This window comes from Oxyura jamaicensis, chromosome 20 (genome assembly GCF_011077185.1).
Source record: "Oxyura jamaicensis isolate SHBP4307 breed ruddy duck chromosome 20, BPBGC_Ojam_1.0, whole genome shotgun sequence".
Taxonomy (NCBI): domain Eukaryota; kingdom Metazoa; phylum Chordata; class Aves; order Anseriformes; family Anatidae; genus Oxyura; species Oxyura jamaicensis.
In genome coordinates this window covers 8221468-8237441 of record NC_048912.1, presented here as the reverse complement: position 1 = coordinate 8237441, position 15974 = coordinate 8221468, and the positions used below count along the sequence as shown (strand labels likewise).

Genomic DNA, 15974 nt, shown 5'->3' with positions numbered 1-15974 from the left:
ATGCTTCCTGTGCTAGTAAGAAATTTTGGCAGCACGAAGTTGTAAAGAAAGATGAATAATCAGCCAGCAAGCTGGGAAGGGTCCTGGGGTCAGATTCAGGATGGAGTCCTGGGAGCAGTAAGCCATAATCAAGACCTTCTTTCTTCCGTTTCCTCTGAGAAAAACACAAACAAAGATACTTGAAAGTCACCTTCGTTTATACATATGTAAACCCAGTGGTAACCAAGCCTAGAAAGCCTTCACCTTAACATAGCACCAACTGCAGTTCGTAGAGTGTCTATTTTTCCCCCAATGGGGACAAATTCTTGGGCAGATCTTGTCAGCTTGGTCATCTGGAGTGGGAAACAGATTTCTCTTCCTGTACTGAATGGCTTCATAGAAATCGTTGTGTATGTTAGCAAAACAGAAATAAATGCCTAATTCTCCCATAAGCAGCCAGGGGCAGGTGTCATCCTAGCACAGCTTTGATTACAGCCTCAGTCTCTAGCATACTTTGAAGAGAAGCCAGGGAGGAACTCCCACAGTAGCCTTGCAGAGATGAATAATGGTCCAGACAGCTGAGATCTGTGTCAAAGAGAGAAAGCATGTTCTTAATAAACCAGTGGGAGTAGTGGTTATCTGCTCCTGAGCATAACTTTAATGTGGGTCTTCCTGGCCACAATCAAAGACTGTGCTCTGTGTTCTCCTTGAATTCAGCTGTATTCATCCAAATGCTTTGCAGCACTCTGAAAACCACTATGAAGTATGTGCCAATTAGGAAGGAAGGATAGCATTAACTAATGGGACTGCTGGTGGTGTGGCATGGGAGCCTGAGCTTCCAAGGGGCTGCGCTCTGATGGGAAGTGAGCTGCAAGTTCCTGAAGCACCCCAGATGCTCTGTTCAGTGCATGACACAAGTTTTTCCCTAAATAGCTTATGGTCTCAGTCCGCAATCCTGCAAGGCTTTTTTTGAAACCAGCAAACTGCTGCGCTCACGCTGCCTCTGCAATGGAAAAAGGCCTCGATCCAGAAACACGGGGGGAAGGACAGGGAAGGAGGAGCTTTCCAGTGCGCCTGTGGGCTCTTCTGGTCTGTTTAAAATGGCAAATTCCATTTCAAAGTCAACAGAGAGAGACGGGAGCTCCTGGCAGCCACCTGCCTGCGTGTGGGTGTGCCAGGGCAGGGCCAGGCTGGCTGCCTGCAGTTGGGGGAGCTGCAGAGATGCAGTGCTGCCCGTCCTTCCCTAGCCGCCCTGAGACAGGGCACCTACCCGTTGGGTAACATGGAGGTGTGTGAAGAGGTGAGGTGGTCATGCACAGCTCTGATTTCTTTTTTCTTTTAAATTAATGGATAATTCTTCATATGCTTTTATAATAATGAAATGTAGGAAATGGGTTTGCCTACTAAAGGCACCAGGGGATTAACAGCAGTGCTTGTGGGAAACAGAAGCATCATCTGAGAAATGTGATTGTTGTTGTAGGAATGACTGCATGCATGGAGGAACTTCAGCAGTAATTTGACCAAAAACTATCCCTGTATTAAAAAAATGTGTCACTTTTTTCATTAGGTTTTGCTTTCATAAATGTTTTTCATTTTTTCCCTAAAATATTTCTTTATCAGACGTGCTGCATTTATAAATAAAAACTGCCTCTTGGTAGTGGCTGTTAGTCGGGCAGCTGACAGTCAATCTATCACAGTCATATTACTGTTTCTTACATCGTTAATAAGAATGTATTTTTGTAACCAAATATACTCCCATGTGAAATACACAGTAAACCTTTCTGATCTTTACCAGCTCACATTCATTTAGATCCCTGTGCAGATTAAAAGCTGTATCACCTATAGGACTCAAAGTTCAGGATGCAGTTCGCATCAGAAAAGAGATGCTTTTGAATGATTTTGGTGACTTGACAGTGTTGTGTTGTTTCTCAAGTTGTGATTTAGAATGAGAATGGCACAATGCTGCCTAAACCTCCCCATACAAGTTGTCTTCATACACTTTTTCATGTTATTTCTGTAAGTTACTCATTTATAAAGTTCATGGTATGCAGTGGTTTGTTACTTTGCCACACTTCGGGAGCTCTTAACAATACTGCTCTTCCATGATTCAGTTGCAAACCAGAGTAGGAGAAATGTTTAGGAATGTTTAGGAATGTGTATTCCTAAACTTTTATAGAAAATTACTCACATTTCTGTAACTTTGTGATTCCTATTCCTAGAAAGTGCATGCTAATTTTATCAGCATCTCTGAGCAGCAGCAAGGAAATGATGTAAGCTGTTCTTTAATAAAATCTTTTTCCTCTTTTCAAGGATATAGTGCCTTGACTTCCTGCTGGAAAAATATTTTATTATTCCTAATAATGCAGATAATTGTCTCCTACGAGAAACAGCCAGCTTCCTGCAGTGACACTGACCTTCCCTGAACACAAACTGTAGAGTAACATGATGGCCTGAGCAGCCCCTTCCCTCAAAGTGTAGCGCCTTAAGCTTGATACCCCAAAATAGGGATGGTGTCCAGAGAAACGGTAGATCACAGAACTATGCACGGCCAATAAAATTATTATAGGGAGGAACAACTAAGTCAGGTAGAAAAGCTGATAGCCCCAATCTAAAGGGCTTCTTACTTAATGAGCACCAGGATAATCTGAAAGTACATTTGTGTACTTGTTTGTGTGTGCCCAGAGTATTTGATTAATAAATCCATTCAGTTTGACACCAGAAACAATGTGTCTTTGTTTCTTTGTTTGTTTTTTTTGAGGTTAAGTTTACTATTCCCCCCTTCTCCTCTGGGAAATGAGTAGACTGCCTGAAATGTTTCTTAGGAAGTTCACCATCAGTCTCTTGCATCTTTTTTCCCTTTTGCTCTTGGTATGAGTTGTTTTGTGGATAGAAACCCTGTTCTGTCATCCAAGCATGTGGGTATCCCATGTTTCATACTGAGGACTGTGCACCCCTAGCATGGCCATCTCTTCCCTGGTGCAGGCCCTCAGCAGCCTTGGGGGTTTTGCTTTGGCGGCTGTGTATGCACAGCAGCAGTGCAGCAGGGGTCTGTGCTGTCACCCCACGTGCTCTGCCAACACAGCCCGGTGCAGTAATAAAAGTGCCCATGAAAACTGGTGTTTATACACTTCGTAACATCAGCTCATGCAAGACAAAAAGGGTTCAGGTAGTGAAATTGTCCTGCCTGCACGTGACATTGGGTGCATTGATGAAACGTGCCATTAGTCTGTTAAAACACAAACTGCCAGTGCAGCCACTTCTGTTTGTGTAAGGCAGTTTGTAAGGATCACAGATAGTGTATGGAGGATTTTCAATCAGAACTAATAAGCTTAAATATGTATTCTTCATTAATGAAGTTTAAGACATCATCAACGAGTTAAAAATAAATAAAATTATGACCCTTGAATATCTTTTAGACTGGGGAGATAAACATCAGTCTGTAAGAACAAGCACCTTGTTCTGTTCTTGAGACATCTATCCTTGCCAAGAGCTCCATTTCTAACATTGCAACAGGCTGTGGGCTGGCACTTGCACAATTAGTGTGCAGAGATAGCTGGCACCACCAGCGCTCCTGCCAGCCCCAGCTACAGGCTGTGGCTTTCTGCTCTGCCCACTCAGCAAAACAGGCAGAGTGCAGTTGGTGGGACAAAAGGGAAAAACAAGGTCAGGGAATAGGCAAAAGTTAAATGCCAGCACTGGGGTTAACAACATTCTTTCATTTTAAAAAACAAAAACATATATTTATCTTTGGGGATCTTCTTGAATATATATGAGATAATGATCAGCATTTGTACTGCCAGGGTTTTCAGCCACTGGTGCATGAGTTCCCAGCTCAGCATTGCACGCCCTGGAAGAGGCTGCGAGGCAGTGACGTAGTGGGATTCCTGGGTTTGCTGATAAACCTTCCTGCAGTTGTTGCAACATGCGAGTTTGTTATTGCTGGTTGTAGTATTGTGTTTCATTGGCTGTTTTTTTTTTTTTTTGACAAATTCTTTGATGTTGCATAGAAACCATGTGTTAAAAGGCTATGTAGCAGACTTGTTGGTAGAAATGCTGGATATTCTTTGCTTGAGCATTGATACTACTGATAATCGCCTTCAAAAACTTGTTAGGCAGGAAGTTTTTCTTTTGTTTGTCTAATTAGGTTTTCGGTTTGCTTTCCCTGTAATTCAGGAGGTTGTGAAAACTGTGACTCTAGCCAGGGAGGAATTTCACAAAACTGTTATTTTACACAGCAGATTCTCCCATGCCCTTTCTTGTTTATACTTAGAACTGCATTATTTTTAAACTGATTCTCAAACCTTATAGTAACACATCATTTGGAAATTAAAATTCCTCCAGCAACAGGTTTCTCTGTGGTGGGAATACTGTGAGAGGTCATGGCTTTGATTGCAGAACACATGCTAAATTTTGGGTTATTTCACTTTGGTGAAATTGCTTTGTACTTCCATACCTTCACAGGTGCTGTCAGTCTTGGCTGCCATCTCATTTGGGAAAGCACAACTGTAAGCAGTTTTGCGGTGCTAGGTGTTAGTTTTCAAAGTATTGAATTCATAGTTATTTGGAAAAGATTGGGAGCATTGTAATTGCATGTAAACAGCTGGGTGGAGCACACTCTTCTAAAGGTAAAATGTTCTGCTTAGTTTGCGAGTTCATTTGCCGTTTTGTTCATGATGAAACAGGCTGATAAGTTATTGAACTTCTTAAAATGTCTGGAAGTCTGCTTTGGAGACTTAAATATTGGCTTGAAAATCTGCCCTGATATTTAGATTTTTTTTTTTTTTTTTGAGCTTACAGATGAGTATCACAACGTAAAAATTAACAGCACAGGTAAATTATCTATTAAACTATAGTAGTACCCTGACAAAGCCTTATCCTATAGTGAATATTACAATATAGGTACCTAGCTCTTTCTGCTGTTCAGTAGGATCCTGAAAAGAGGCCCAACCTTAAAAATAAACAAAGGTAACTGGTTTCAGATGTCTGACTGGAAGGGCTGAGCAACTCCCTCTGTAGCTGGGAAGCACATCTGATGAAAGCGGGTGTGTGAACACCAGGTTTGCTCCCTTGGGCAAAGCCCCTTGTTTGGAGCTTTATCATAGGGGTCATTCTAAATTCACAGTAGTTAAAACATGAAATCAAGGCTAATCTTCTGTGGTTTTCTCCATCATGAAAAAAGGGAAAATACTTTTTTTTTTTTTTTTCCTACAGACCATATCAATTTTCTATTGCAATCCAAACACAACCATTTTCACAATTTTCATTTAAAATTGGAATACAAGTTCTTTTAAAGAGACTGTTTGTTTTAGCTCTTCATATGCAAACACAAAAGGGAACTGCAATTAAAAGTTACCAAGCTACTAAAATATATTGCTGGGGTAGAGTTTGTGAATTGGAGTGTTTAGCATCAGCTTTACTGTTTGTCCCATGTTAGCGACAGCTTTTCTGATGTGGGTATTCTACACAGTCATGTGGGGAAGAAGGATTTTCTCTTTAGGTTTCTTAACAAGAAAAAGGTAAATTTGTGGATTTGACAGAAATCATTAGTTTCAGGAGCAAGTGTCACTTCCTGAAGTGGGTTATATTTGGGCTACTTGTGTTACTTACATTTTTTTTATGGTACTACCTGGCTAATAGTCAAGGATGGAAGTTCACTGTTTCAGAAATACTACAAATCACAGGCAATGTCCCTGTGTAAAGGTAAGCAGAGATGGCAGCAACGGTGCTGTAAGTCCATAGGAAGTCAGATGCCTCTTCTAGATACTTGAACATCAAAGCATCTCCAATTATTTCATTCCAGTAATTTGATCTAGGTGATCATTACTATTAGTCTTTCGAGCTGTTCTCATTACCCACTGTGTTTATTTTTGTCAGATTTTCTTGCGTTTTCTCTTCAGCAAATGAACAGTTCACAAAGTCCTCAGGTATGGAGGGTTTTGCTTACCTGGAGCTGGTAAACAACTATTCAGCACCATCCAAAATTTGTCATTTGCCAGTACCAAGTGTGTGCTATGTAGTGCTCATCGATCTATGTGAGAGCTGCTTTGAGTGAGAAAAGCATCCTTCCCATGTCTGCTGGCAGCTCTATGCAAATGGCCTAGGTTGGTCAGGCTGGAGAGCACACCTCTTCAGGGCTCATCTGCTACTCTTCCTGAAACGGAAAAATGTTAATGTACTTTGATTGTGGAAAAAAAAAAAAAATAATACTATCTCTTGTATGGTTTTAAAAGCGTGTGAGGAAATTCTCCTGCAACTCAGCCTTTTGAGGTTAATAGCTGTGTATGAAACACGTGAGGGGACCTGTTCTTTACTTCTGGAAGCAAAGTTGACTTTTATTACCCTGTATACTGAAGAAAGTTACTTAACTGATAACATTTCTTTCTGTTTATTTGCATCCAGCAGGTACAGACAAACAAACAAAAAGCTATTCTTGTAGAAAACCACATTCTGTGTGGTAAATCATAAACTGTTCCTCATGCTTCATGCATCTTTCTGGCAAGACAATAACTTCAAGAGCTGAATACTTTGTGTTCTTGCTTAAATAGTTATTTACTTTTTCATTTAGTTAGGTGTTTATTTAACTAAAATTCTACATTAGAGTGCCATGAACCAAGACAGATCTTAGCAGTGTTTTCTGGAAAGACTTTTTGCAAGAGCTCTGAAGCTCTTAGTTTGCAGTCTGGCTGGTGGTAGCTTTCCCAAATGTCTATGAAATCCAACAGGACTATTTTTAAATAGAACGGGAAGAAAAGGTAGGAAAACGAGGGATCAGGAAGAGATTGGCTTTCAGTGAAAAACAGCGACAACAGAACAATGATTCTTTCGGGGTTTGGGAGGTTGTAGTGCTGCCATTTTGAACAAAGAGCGCGGCGCTGGGGCCTGCGTGGCTCCGTGGCCATGTTTTGTTTCAGTACCAGCTCCAGCCCTGCCTGAAGTGTTGGCTTGTGGCCCAGCAAGCTGTGAGGCAGGTCTGCAAGGGCTCCAGCTGGCAAGGAGTCAAGCTCGTGGTTTGAAGATGCTCATGACGTGGTGGATACCTGGCCGATGAGAGGTGGCTGCTGATGGATCAAGGAACAGTCCTCAGATGTTCTTCCCAGCTGGTGGAGAGGGTCTGGGGTGTGTGTGTTAAAGACTTACTTAAGTTAGATGTTCCTCCCATAGGTGTTGTGAGTGCCTAAGATGCTGCGGGAGAAGAGACCCAAGGCCTCGTACAGTTTGGCTTGGCCATCCAGAGAAGAGAGACCAGCGATACCCTCGCAATGTTATCAACAATCAGAAATACAACTTTTTTACGTTTCTCCCTGGGGTAAGTGTGAAGAAAGTTGCTTTTCATCCCACCCCAATGCAGTGCCCAATGTCAGCGCTTCTGCAGAAGGGAAGTGCAGAACCTGGAGCTGGAGGAAATGCATAATGTTCATGTTGCGTTTGGTGGGCCTCCTGCAAAGGCTGCGGGGAGCTGCAGCAGGACAGACCTATGCCTGGTGGGATGAAGTGGTGAGGAGGGCTCCACCACTCTGCCTGCACCGAGGCCCTGCCGATGCTGAGAGTGGCCTGGGTGCCTGTGATGGGCAGCAGCTCCTTGGTGTCCTTTCCTCCTGGGAGGGGCATCTGGATTATCCATTTTAGGCATTCTTCTGGTGGCAGCAGGAGAAACAAGTCTGGTTCACTCTGCTTTTAAAGTCAGAAGCCAGTCACTGACTGGTTGGGTGTAAAAAAGAGCCATGCTCAAGTTTTCTGAGTTAGCTGGGTTCCTGTAATGTCTACAGCATGATTTTGCAAACAAAATCCTGTAGCTGGTTATATTCCTGTTTACTGTGACCATCCCTTTGCAGAGTGGGGATTGTTATAAGTTTAATTTAAAAGTAAAATGATTTATTTGTGTTAAAGATTTAGGCCCAGCTACATGGCAGTGTTATCCAACAGGCAGAGTAAGTTGGTCTTTAGCAATGAATTTCCAGACTACCGTAAGTGAGCATTTAGACACCAGAGGAGCAAGCAAAAATGTTTCAGGTTGTTAGTTCAATTTATGTAACTTCTGAACTCCATTAATGTATTATTTCCTCCTATTTTTTTAAGGTGTTATTTAACCAGTTCAAATACTTCTTCAACCTTTACTTCTTGCTGTTGGCCTGCTCTCAATTTGTCGTTGAAATGAGGCTTGGTGCACTTTACACATACTGGGTTCCTCTGGTAGGTAATTTAAGGTTTATTTATTCCAGAAGGTTTCAGTGTTTTGACTCAATTTCTTTTGCTGCATTTTTAATAGGGTGTAAATCTATATTTCAAATCATTTTGTGAACTTACTCTTTCAGGCTTGTCTCCTACATATTGTAGGATAGATGCCTATTTTGGCTTTAAGCTTTATTTTGAAAAGGTATGACCAGAATGAGAGAGGACCTTCACCTTGTTTGTTGTCTTTTTAATATAAAAGCCATATATAAAAATATACATAAACATACTTGTACAGCCTCATACTTGCTCAAGGTGCAGATACTCTTTCCTTCCTGCAACCACTTACCCTTTTCTTTTGATAGCTATATGTTTCACCTGTGTTCAAAGGAAATCAATAATAATCAGCTTTGAAGCACAAGCTCCAGTGCTGTCAAAGGATGTAATGAGGAATACTTGTGTGGGCTTGTTAGATTTCTAAAATGTACTGTATGAGCCAATGAAAACCGAGTAAATGCTTAAATATAGGTAGCTGTTTTTTTTTTTCTTCAGCTTTTATCCTAGTTAAACTATTATTTCTCTCTTTATGTAAATATCTTTGCTGCTGCACTTCAGCTTATAGCATTTTAGAATAATTTTGATTCAGAGGGACCTCTGGTCCAACTGCCTGCTCAAAGCAGGGCTGTCTTTAAACTTAGGTTGGTTTAACTCATCTAACTGAGTTTTGAAAACCTCTAAGGATAGGCATCTTTTTTACTTTAAAGAAATTACAAAATCAACTGAAAGTTGACTATAAAAGCACAGTGGTTTAAGGCACTACTTGTTTGCTCTTTTGTGAAATGGTGGTGGTAAAAATCCTTGGTTCAATTGAGGCAAGGTGAGCAGGGGCAAAGAAAACTTTTATTGCCTTTCAGACTTCCAGTTCAGTGAAATCCCTGGCAAAAGTCAGAAAGAAGTAAAAGGGCAGCTTCAGGACATTGCTTCTAAAACTCTGTATCAAAGCCTGGATCTCACTGAATTCTCTCTCAAGCATGAGCTTAGAATTGTATTTGCAGTATGAATTCTACATGACTTTCCCAAGATAAATAAATAAAGTATATATAAATAAATATAGATAAATATATAAATATATTCCTATAAATAAAGTACACAGGAGCTCCCTTTCTGGGTTTTGTACAGGCAGCTGCAAATTGTCTGTGCCAGGTGAGCAATTAGGGTTTGGCATATGAGTTGCCAGAAAGCAGCATAAGAAAGGTCTTTGTTCATTACTGGCTGCTAGTATGAGTTCTGGGGATAGGATGACATATGTGATGGCATAGTGAGACTGAACATGTGGGAATATTTTGAGGTTATTATTTGAAGACTCTTTAAGTAGCTAAAACATAAGCTGAAAATAGCCAATACTTTTAAAAAAAAAAAAAAAAAAGAGGAATTTCTAGGTGAGCACACAAATGCAGTTTGCACGTGAAAGAGAAATGCTCATTTTCTCAATTTGTTGCTTACCATAAAGAGAGAATTTTTATGGTGGTGCAAAACATGTTGGTGATACTGAACTGTGGGGTGAAATGCTTCTCTGAAAAGACTGAATTCTTGGCTTCTTAGTTTCAGCGTTTGTGAAAGCAGCACTGAATGCCTGCATTAAAAAAATAGTAATTAAATGCCTTCCTTGCGACTCTCCACATGCAGTTCTTGTTAAGGAAACCAGGCAGGTTTGCAGAAAAATCTGACTTACACATGTGATCCTCATTGTTCTTTGTATGGCAGAATTGTTGTCTTATATTTGTTGTAGGAACTTTCCCTCCCAGTTGATAAATATTGTCTCTTCCCAAATGCATATATGCTCTCCAAAGGCAATAGATGCAGCTGAAAGGCTAGGGGAATAATATTTAAATTTCACTTTAAGGCCATAAGGGAAAGAGATTTAGTTAAGACAAATATAATGCCTTTTTGAAGGGTCATTTGTATACTTAGATCTTCCTTTATTTATGTCTGCATATTTAAAAGTGCCAAAAAATACAGCATTGCATTTCACAATTAACTTTATTTTTCCCTGATCTAGGTCATGCATTTTGACACTATGAGTGTACTAGAACTAATGAAACTTAGTTGTATTATAGGACTGTACGAGCAGGCAGGTGAAGTGTATCTCATTCCCTTTATTAATTACAGAAACTGCTCTCTTGCACTCTCAGTAGCTTTCAGGTCATTCTTCATTGTTGTCCTTTATTTAAAAATAAAAAAGAAAAAGTGAGAATTTGAATTCTTACTGTTTTGGGTAGTGTTGTTAACAATGCTACGCAGCAAGACTTTCCTGAAGTGGTCGTGGAGTTCAGGGTCACAAGTTCTTTGTGCCTGACTTAAAAACTTGTACACAACTTTTTTTGGAGTTGTGTGCACAGCTGTGCTTTCTAAAAATGAAATTAAGGTTGGCAATTCCAACCCATTGGCCAAATCTTCTGTTTGGATAGGTTGTTTACAAACATTTTCTTATACATTATTGAAAGAGCAACACATATGCTGTTGACAGAGATAGTGAATTCATGGTTGCACTTTTGTATCATACAGGCTGTAAAAAGTTTATATTTCTTTTGTACAGACTTGTTTTCACTTTTTAGTGAGTCCAAGCTGAATAGTGTCTAACAAAAATAACTTCATGGTACTAGCCTCATAAAGAATTATTTTGCATTAAGTCAGGTTTTTTTTTTTATAGTGAAGGGAGTGATGTGGGCATTTTCCTAGTGACATGAGGAAATGACTTCCATAGAAGTCATCCACAGAAAACTAGGACTAAATCCCTAATCAGCTAAATAGGTAATTATACAATGAGTATTTCATCTCAGTGTGTTTAAGGTGCTTATACATGCAATCAGTTTACCAGCATGAATGCGTACACAGGAATGTACAGACACATTATGTATGTGTATGTGTGTATATGTGTTTATATATATATAAGAATCTGGGATATATAAAGTCTTTGTGTAGATTATATAAACGCAATGAAAAAAAAGCCAAATTAGGTAAATTAACTGTAATTGTTCTGTTTTGGAAGGAGAACTGAGATTTGAGGGATTCTGTCTTATACTGGACTTGTGTAACCTTCAGTTGTGGTTACTCACCTGTGAAGTGAAATGAAATATTTTCACACACACAAAAAAATGCACAAAGATTGGCTTCGGAAATACTGGCAGATCATCGTGGTAAAGGTGAAAAGCACAACTGCATTTTTCTTAAGTGGCACGTCTAGCGTGCATTTGCTGTTAGGAGTCCTGGACAGCACCACCTATCACTGTAATGATTTAGCAAGAGAAAATAGGATAAGGAAATGCAGATTGTTGACATTGGTGCTGATAAATATCACGCATCGCTCTTATTAGAGGCAGATGTGTTTTTTCCTGGCCTTTTCATCCATTCTCTTCCCCCTGTGCTCTTTTCAGGGATTTGTGCTTGCTGTTACCGTCATCCGAGAGGCCGCGGAGGAGATCAGATGTTACATGCGCGACAAGGAAGTGAACTCGCAGATCTACAGCAAGCTCACAGCGAGAGGTCGGCTCCGTGGCTCCAGCGCGGCCAGGGCTCGCCGCTCGGTCGCATGCTGCTGGGGCTGGCCAGGCTGGGTGGCAGCGGGTGCTGGGCTTTGGGGCGCTATCCTGGGGAGGCACAGGGCTGCTGCACTGCTTAGTTGTTTCAAATAACTGCCCAGCATCATCTCTCGCAGCATGGGGGGCTCACCGCAGCCAGCCCCGTGGAGGGAGGATTTCCAAGCAGCTGATGTTTTCCCTTCTGCAGAGCTGTGATGTGAGAGAAGAGCTCTGTAATGGTGCATGGGTGAAGGCAGGAGAGGCAAACAGCACAGAAGGAAGAAAACAAGTGGGGCTATAATAGATATGTTATTTGGATTTTTTTTTTTGTCACTTTCCTTTCCATTTTGGGAACAGTACATCTGTCTTTCCCCTTGGATGTGTTTTTTGCTTGATCACCATGTGGGGAAGAGGAAGAGAGATAAGGAGGATTCCTATAAAGTAGCACTTCATATTCCTTAATGGAAACAACAAATATATGCCTAAAAAAGAGAGGAGGATCTGCATCGTCAGATTACTTGCAAAAGTACTTTACTAAAAAATGAAACTGAAATTGTCAGAAGATGCTTATGCAAAAGGAGATTCAGCTAATGAGGGGTGAAAGTGGGCTGTGCTGTAGTGCCTAACACTGGGATTCCTTTCAGCACAGGTACAGCAAACCATAGTTAAGTACAAGTGCTCTATACTGATGGAGCTTGTAAGTGCATGTGTTATACTTAGGGTGACTTGCTTGACATGCTGACACATTCTGTCCCTTACTGAACATGCAATACCAGTTGAGTTTCATAGTTCTTTCTGGGTTGTACCTGACAGGGGCTTGCATAATGCAAGTCCTTTGCTAGAAGAGTTTGTGTGTGTCTGCTGTTAACACATCTTCTGCATGTTTCTGTTAGCAGCAACTGATGTAGTTCCTTAGTATTGAAAATATCTTCTCATATATTTTTGTATGCATCTTCTTTAACCGCTTCCTCCAGCAGTGAGGAATTCAGTGTCCCCAGGCTGCAGATCAGCTGTGTCTGCTCAGTGGCTCTGCCCATTGTTTACAACTTGGTAGCACCTAACAAAGACATTTAAATTCTCATTTGAAAAATCGAATGCTGCCTCACTATGGAGTTGCTGCTAATACCATGACAATGTCGGTGAGGCCAGGGTTTTATTTTTAAAAAGGGAATGAACTGAATTTAAGCAACATGGTTTTTTGTTTTGTTTTGTTTTTCATTTCTAGTTTCTTTGTTATAAAAGTTTATACCTCTGAATTAAGATGCAGTGAGCTAGGTGTATTAAAACTACATTGCTTTCAACACTTGCGTGTTTAAGAATAAGCCTGCTTTTTAAGCATAATTGCTGAAGGCTGGATATATTTCACATGCCAGGAATTATGAGACAACTCCAAACTAGGGAATTTGAGTTTCTGAATATTAAATCCCCCTTTAATAACATGTTCTTACTACAACACTTAAAATGCTTGGCAACCAACAAAAGCCCCATCCAAGAGGGGTGTACTACGTCTATTTAAAAATATAAAAGAGTTGCCTTCTGGATTCTATTCAATGATCTATAAGGGGCCTGACCTCTCCTTTAGTTCTTTTCATATTGCTATTACGTTTCCCATGAATGATTTCCCTCCCCCCCAGTCCTTTAACTTCTCTAATTTTGTGAAAGAAACCAAGAAGGATTGGCAGCTGGGCACTGGCTGAAAATCTTAAGCCACTTTGTTTTTAACACACATTTTGTGTAGAAACAGTAATAAGATGTTAGCAGTGTAGCCTAGAGTAGGAAAAATGCAGAAAAATATTTCTGATTGCCTAGTGGCTGGGGAGCGAAGCCACTTTGTCTCTTACTGAATCCAGTGTCTATCAGTAGTCAAGCTTTTCAGATCTGAGCCTCCACTTTTTCACTGCTTAAAACCTTAGCACCTCTGAGAATCATCTATGAATGTGGGAGTAGCTTGTGATGCCAGCATGGTTGGGTGATGGATGGGTGGTTAATTTTTGTGTATTTGTGCCTATTAGAACAGAAGAAAACATAGGTAAGCTTTGGAGCAAGGGCTTCATTGGGTCAGAAGTAAAAGCAGTTAGTGCCAAAGTTACGGTAAGTTGAGAGCATCTGAACTTAACCAGTAATTTTCAATGCAGCTGATAAAACTCCAGGTAGGACTAGTTTCCTTTTTTTTGCATGGCACAGCTCATGCTTCTTGAGGTTGGCACAGCCCCGTACTGAAAAGGGGCAGTGAAGAAGGGTGCACAAAAGCTCTCTGAAATGTTGCTGGCTGGGCTAAGCCTCACAATAGTTTCACCTCTAAAGCCAATGCTTAGGAGGGGAGAGATTAGGTGAGGCTTGATGCTGAGCACTGCTGTTCTTGGAGATTGGCTATAATGGATCTAATGGATCGCTGTAGCTTTCTCCAAGCTATTTTTATTTCCCCTGAGTAATTGCACTAAGCTGCCATTAAGGTGACTGGAGAATAGTTTTCCAGTCCTCAACCTCAGCCTCCCACTGCAACTTCAGGGCTGTAAATACATTCTCTGATCTAAATGAAGGCAGAGGGACTTAAGCACAAGCTTATATGCTGTTTTGAATAAGGACAGAGGTAAACACAGATACGAGTGCTTTCTTAGATTGGGATCCTCAGTTTCCCCTGCATGTGCTTGCCTGCGCTGAGTCCTGGGGCAGGGTCCTCCAGCCCCGCTGCCAGCCTGCACCCCACTGCTTGGAGCTGCCTCCAGTGCGCAGCTTTGCTCCTGAGCGAGGGGCTTTATGATGCACAATTCCTGCTCAGCTTTGTAAGCTTCACTCAGCTGCTTTATCTGTAGAGAAGGAAGAATTCTCTTTGGATAACGTTTTATTTTGAGTATAGTTGCTAAATTCCAGTGACTGTAGTGTTTTTGGAGACCAGCATGATGCAGAGCCAGCAGGTATTTTCTGTGTTCATTTATTTACATAACATCATAAGGAGAAAAAAAAGAAAGCACCCTGAACCTTTCTTCTCTTTCTACCATTATGATTCATTTATGTTCGAAAATGTTGAAACCAGAAGTTTTTTTTTTTTTTTTTTAGTAGAAAGCTCTTTATTTAAAAGACAGTTGTTTGGATTGTAATAAAAAATAATCAAATTTCAATCCCCTATTCATAAACCTACAAGCCTCCTTGTGTTCAAAACTCTGTGTGCTGACTTTCTGCTTGATAGAAAGCTAGAACTGTGCTTGCAAATTCTTGGTTTGTTTTTCTTCTCTCTCACTCCCCCTCCCTGGGTAACACTGCATAATAGAGAGAAACTCCACAGAAAGCAATGGGAAGAGACCTCCTACTGAGGGGTGCTACTTAAGATACAGATCATTGGCATTTACCAGCCATATAAAAACAATATTTTCCCAAACCCTCTGAGTCCTGCTCCACAGTTTATACAGCAAAAAGCTGCAAAAGCCAAAAGTTTGTTGCAGCACATCCAAACCACGCTTTTGTTTTTTCAGATGCATTTGACTTATTTTAATAAACCTCTGGCTTAATCTTTAATTCAAAATTAAGTATTTTGAACCAAGCCATAGAAGCTGCGCATATTTATTGTCAGATCTTGACTTTAGTACTCACATGGTAGAAAAAGGTTTCTCTCCTGGCTAATATATTTAATACTTTAAGTAATCTGCTTTGTTATATCCCTCACACTGCAAATTTTGTGATAATTCCAAAGGCCAGAGATGAAGTTGGAACTAAGTACTTGCACGATATTGTCTCCCTGTCTGCTATCAAAAAAACAAACAAACAAACAAACATCACAACATAGCGGAGAATGAAACAAGTGTCAAACAAATTTTAATAACTGATTTTATTTAACATAAGAGATAAAGACTTTTTTAAATTTTGTTAACCACTTACTTTATTCTGATTAACTTCTGGAAATATGAACTGGAAACAATGTAAATGCTAAATACACCTAGGTGTGTATGGAAGAAAGCACTTCTAGATGTATGTATAAAAGCAATAATTTATTATTACAAAAATATTTTAATAATAGAGCAATATTGGGAAATGAAGCTGTTATTAGCTAGTTTCTTAAACGTGTGAGAAAACATCTAATGTTTAGGAGCTAGTTTCCCCACAGAAAGAAAAAGGAATTACAGAATTCCCAAGATCAAAATAAAACTAATTCAAGTAAGTTGCTTTATGGGAGTCCTGAGTCAAAGGAAACATCTGGTCCTGCGCCTTCTTAGTGGGACATATGGTACATGCTGCAGAGATGTCATCTACGAG

The 15974-nt window shown here is 40.3% G+C and overlaps 1 protein-coding gene across 1 annotated transcript in view; it reads left to right on the top strand.

The window, feature by feature from the left end:
* The window catches only part of ATP9A (ATPase phospholipid transporting 9A (putative)), a 61016-nt gene that overhangs the window by 1598 nt on the left and 43444 nt on the right, over positions 1-15974 (top strand). Inside the window, exons 2-4 of the mRNA XM_035343738.1 lie at positions 7141-7285; positions 8056-8169; positions 11583-11691. Of these exons, the coding sequence (XP_035199629.1) occupies positions 7141-7285; positions 8056-8169; positions 11583-11691 (368 nt within the window). The remainder of the gene's footprint in view (positions 1-7140; positions 7286-8055; positions 8170-11582; positions 11692-15974) is intronic.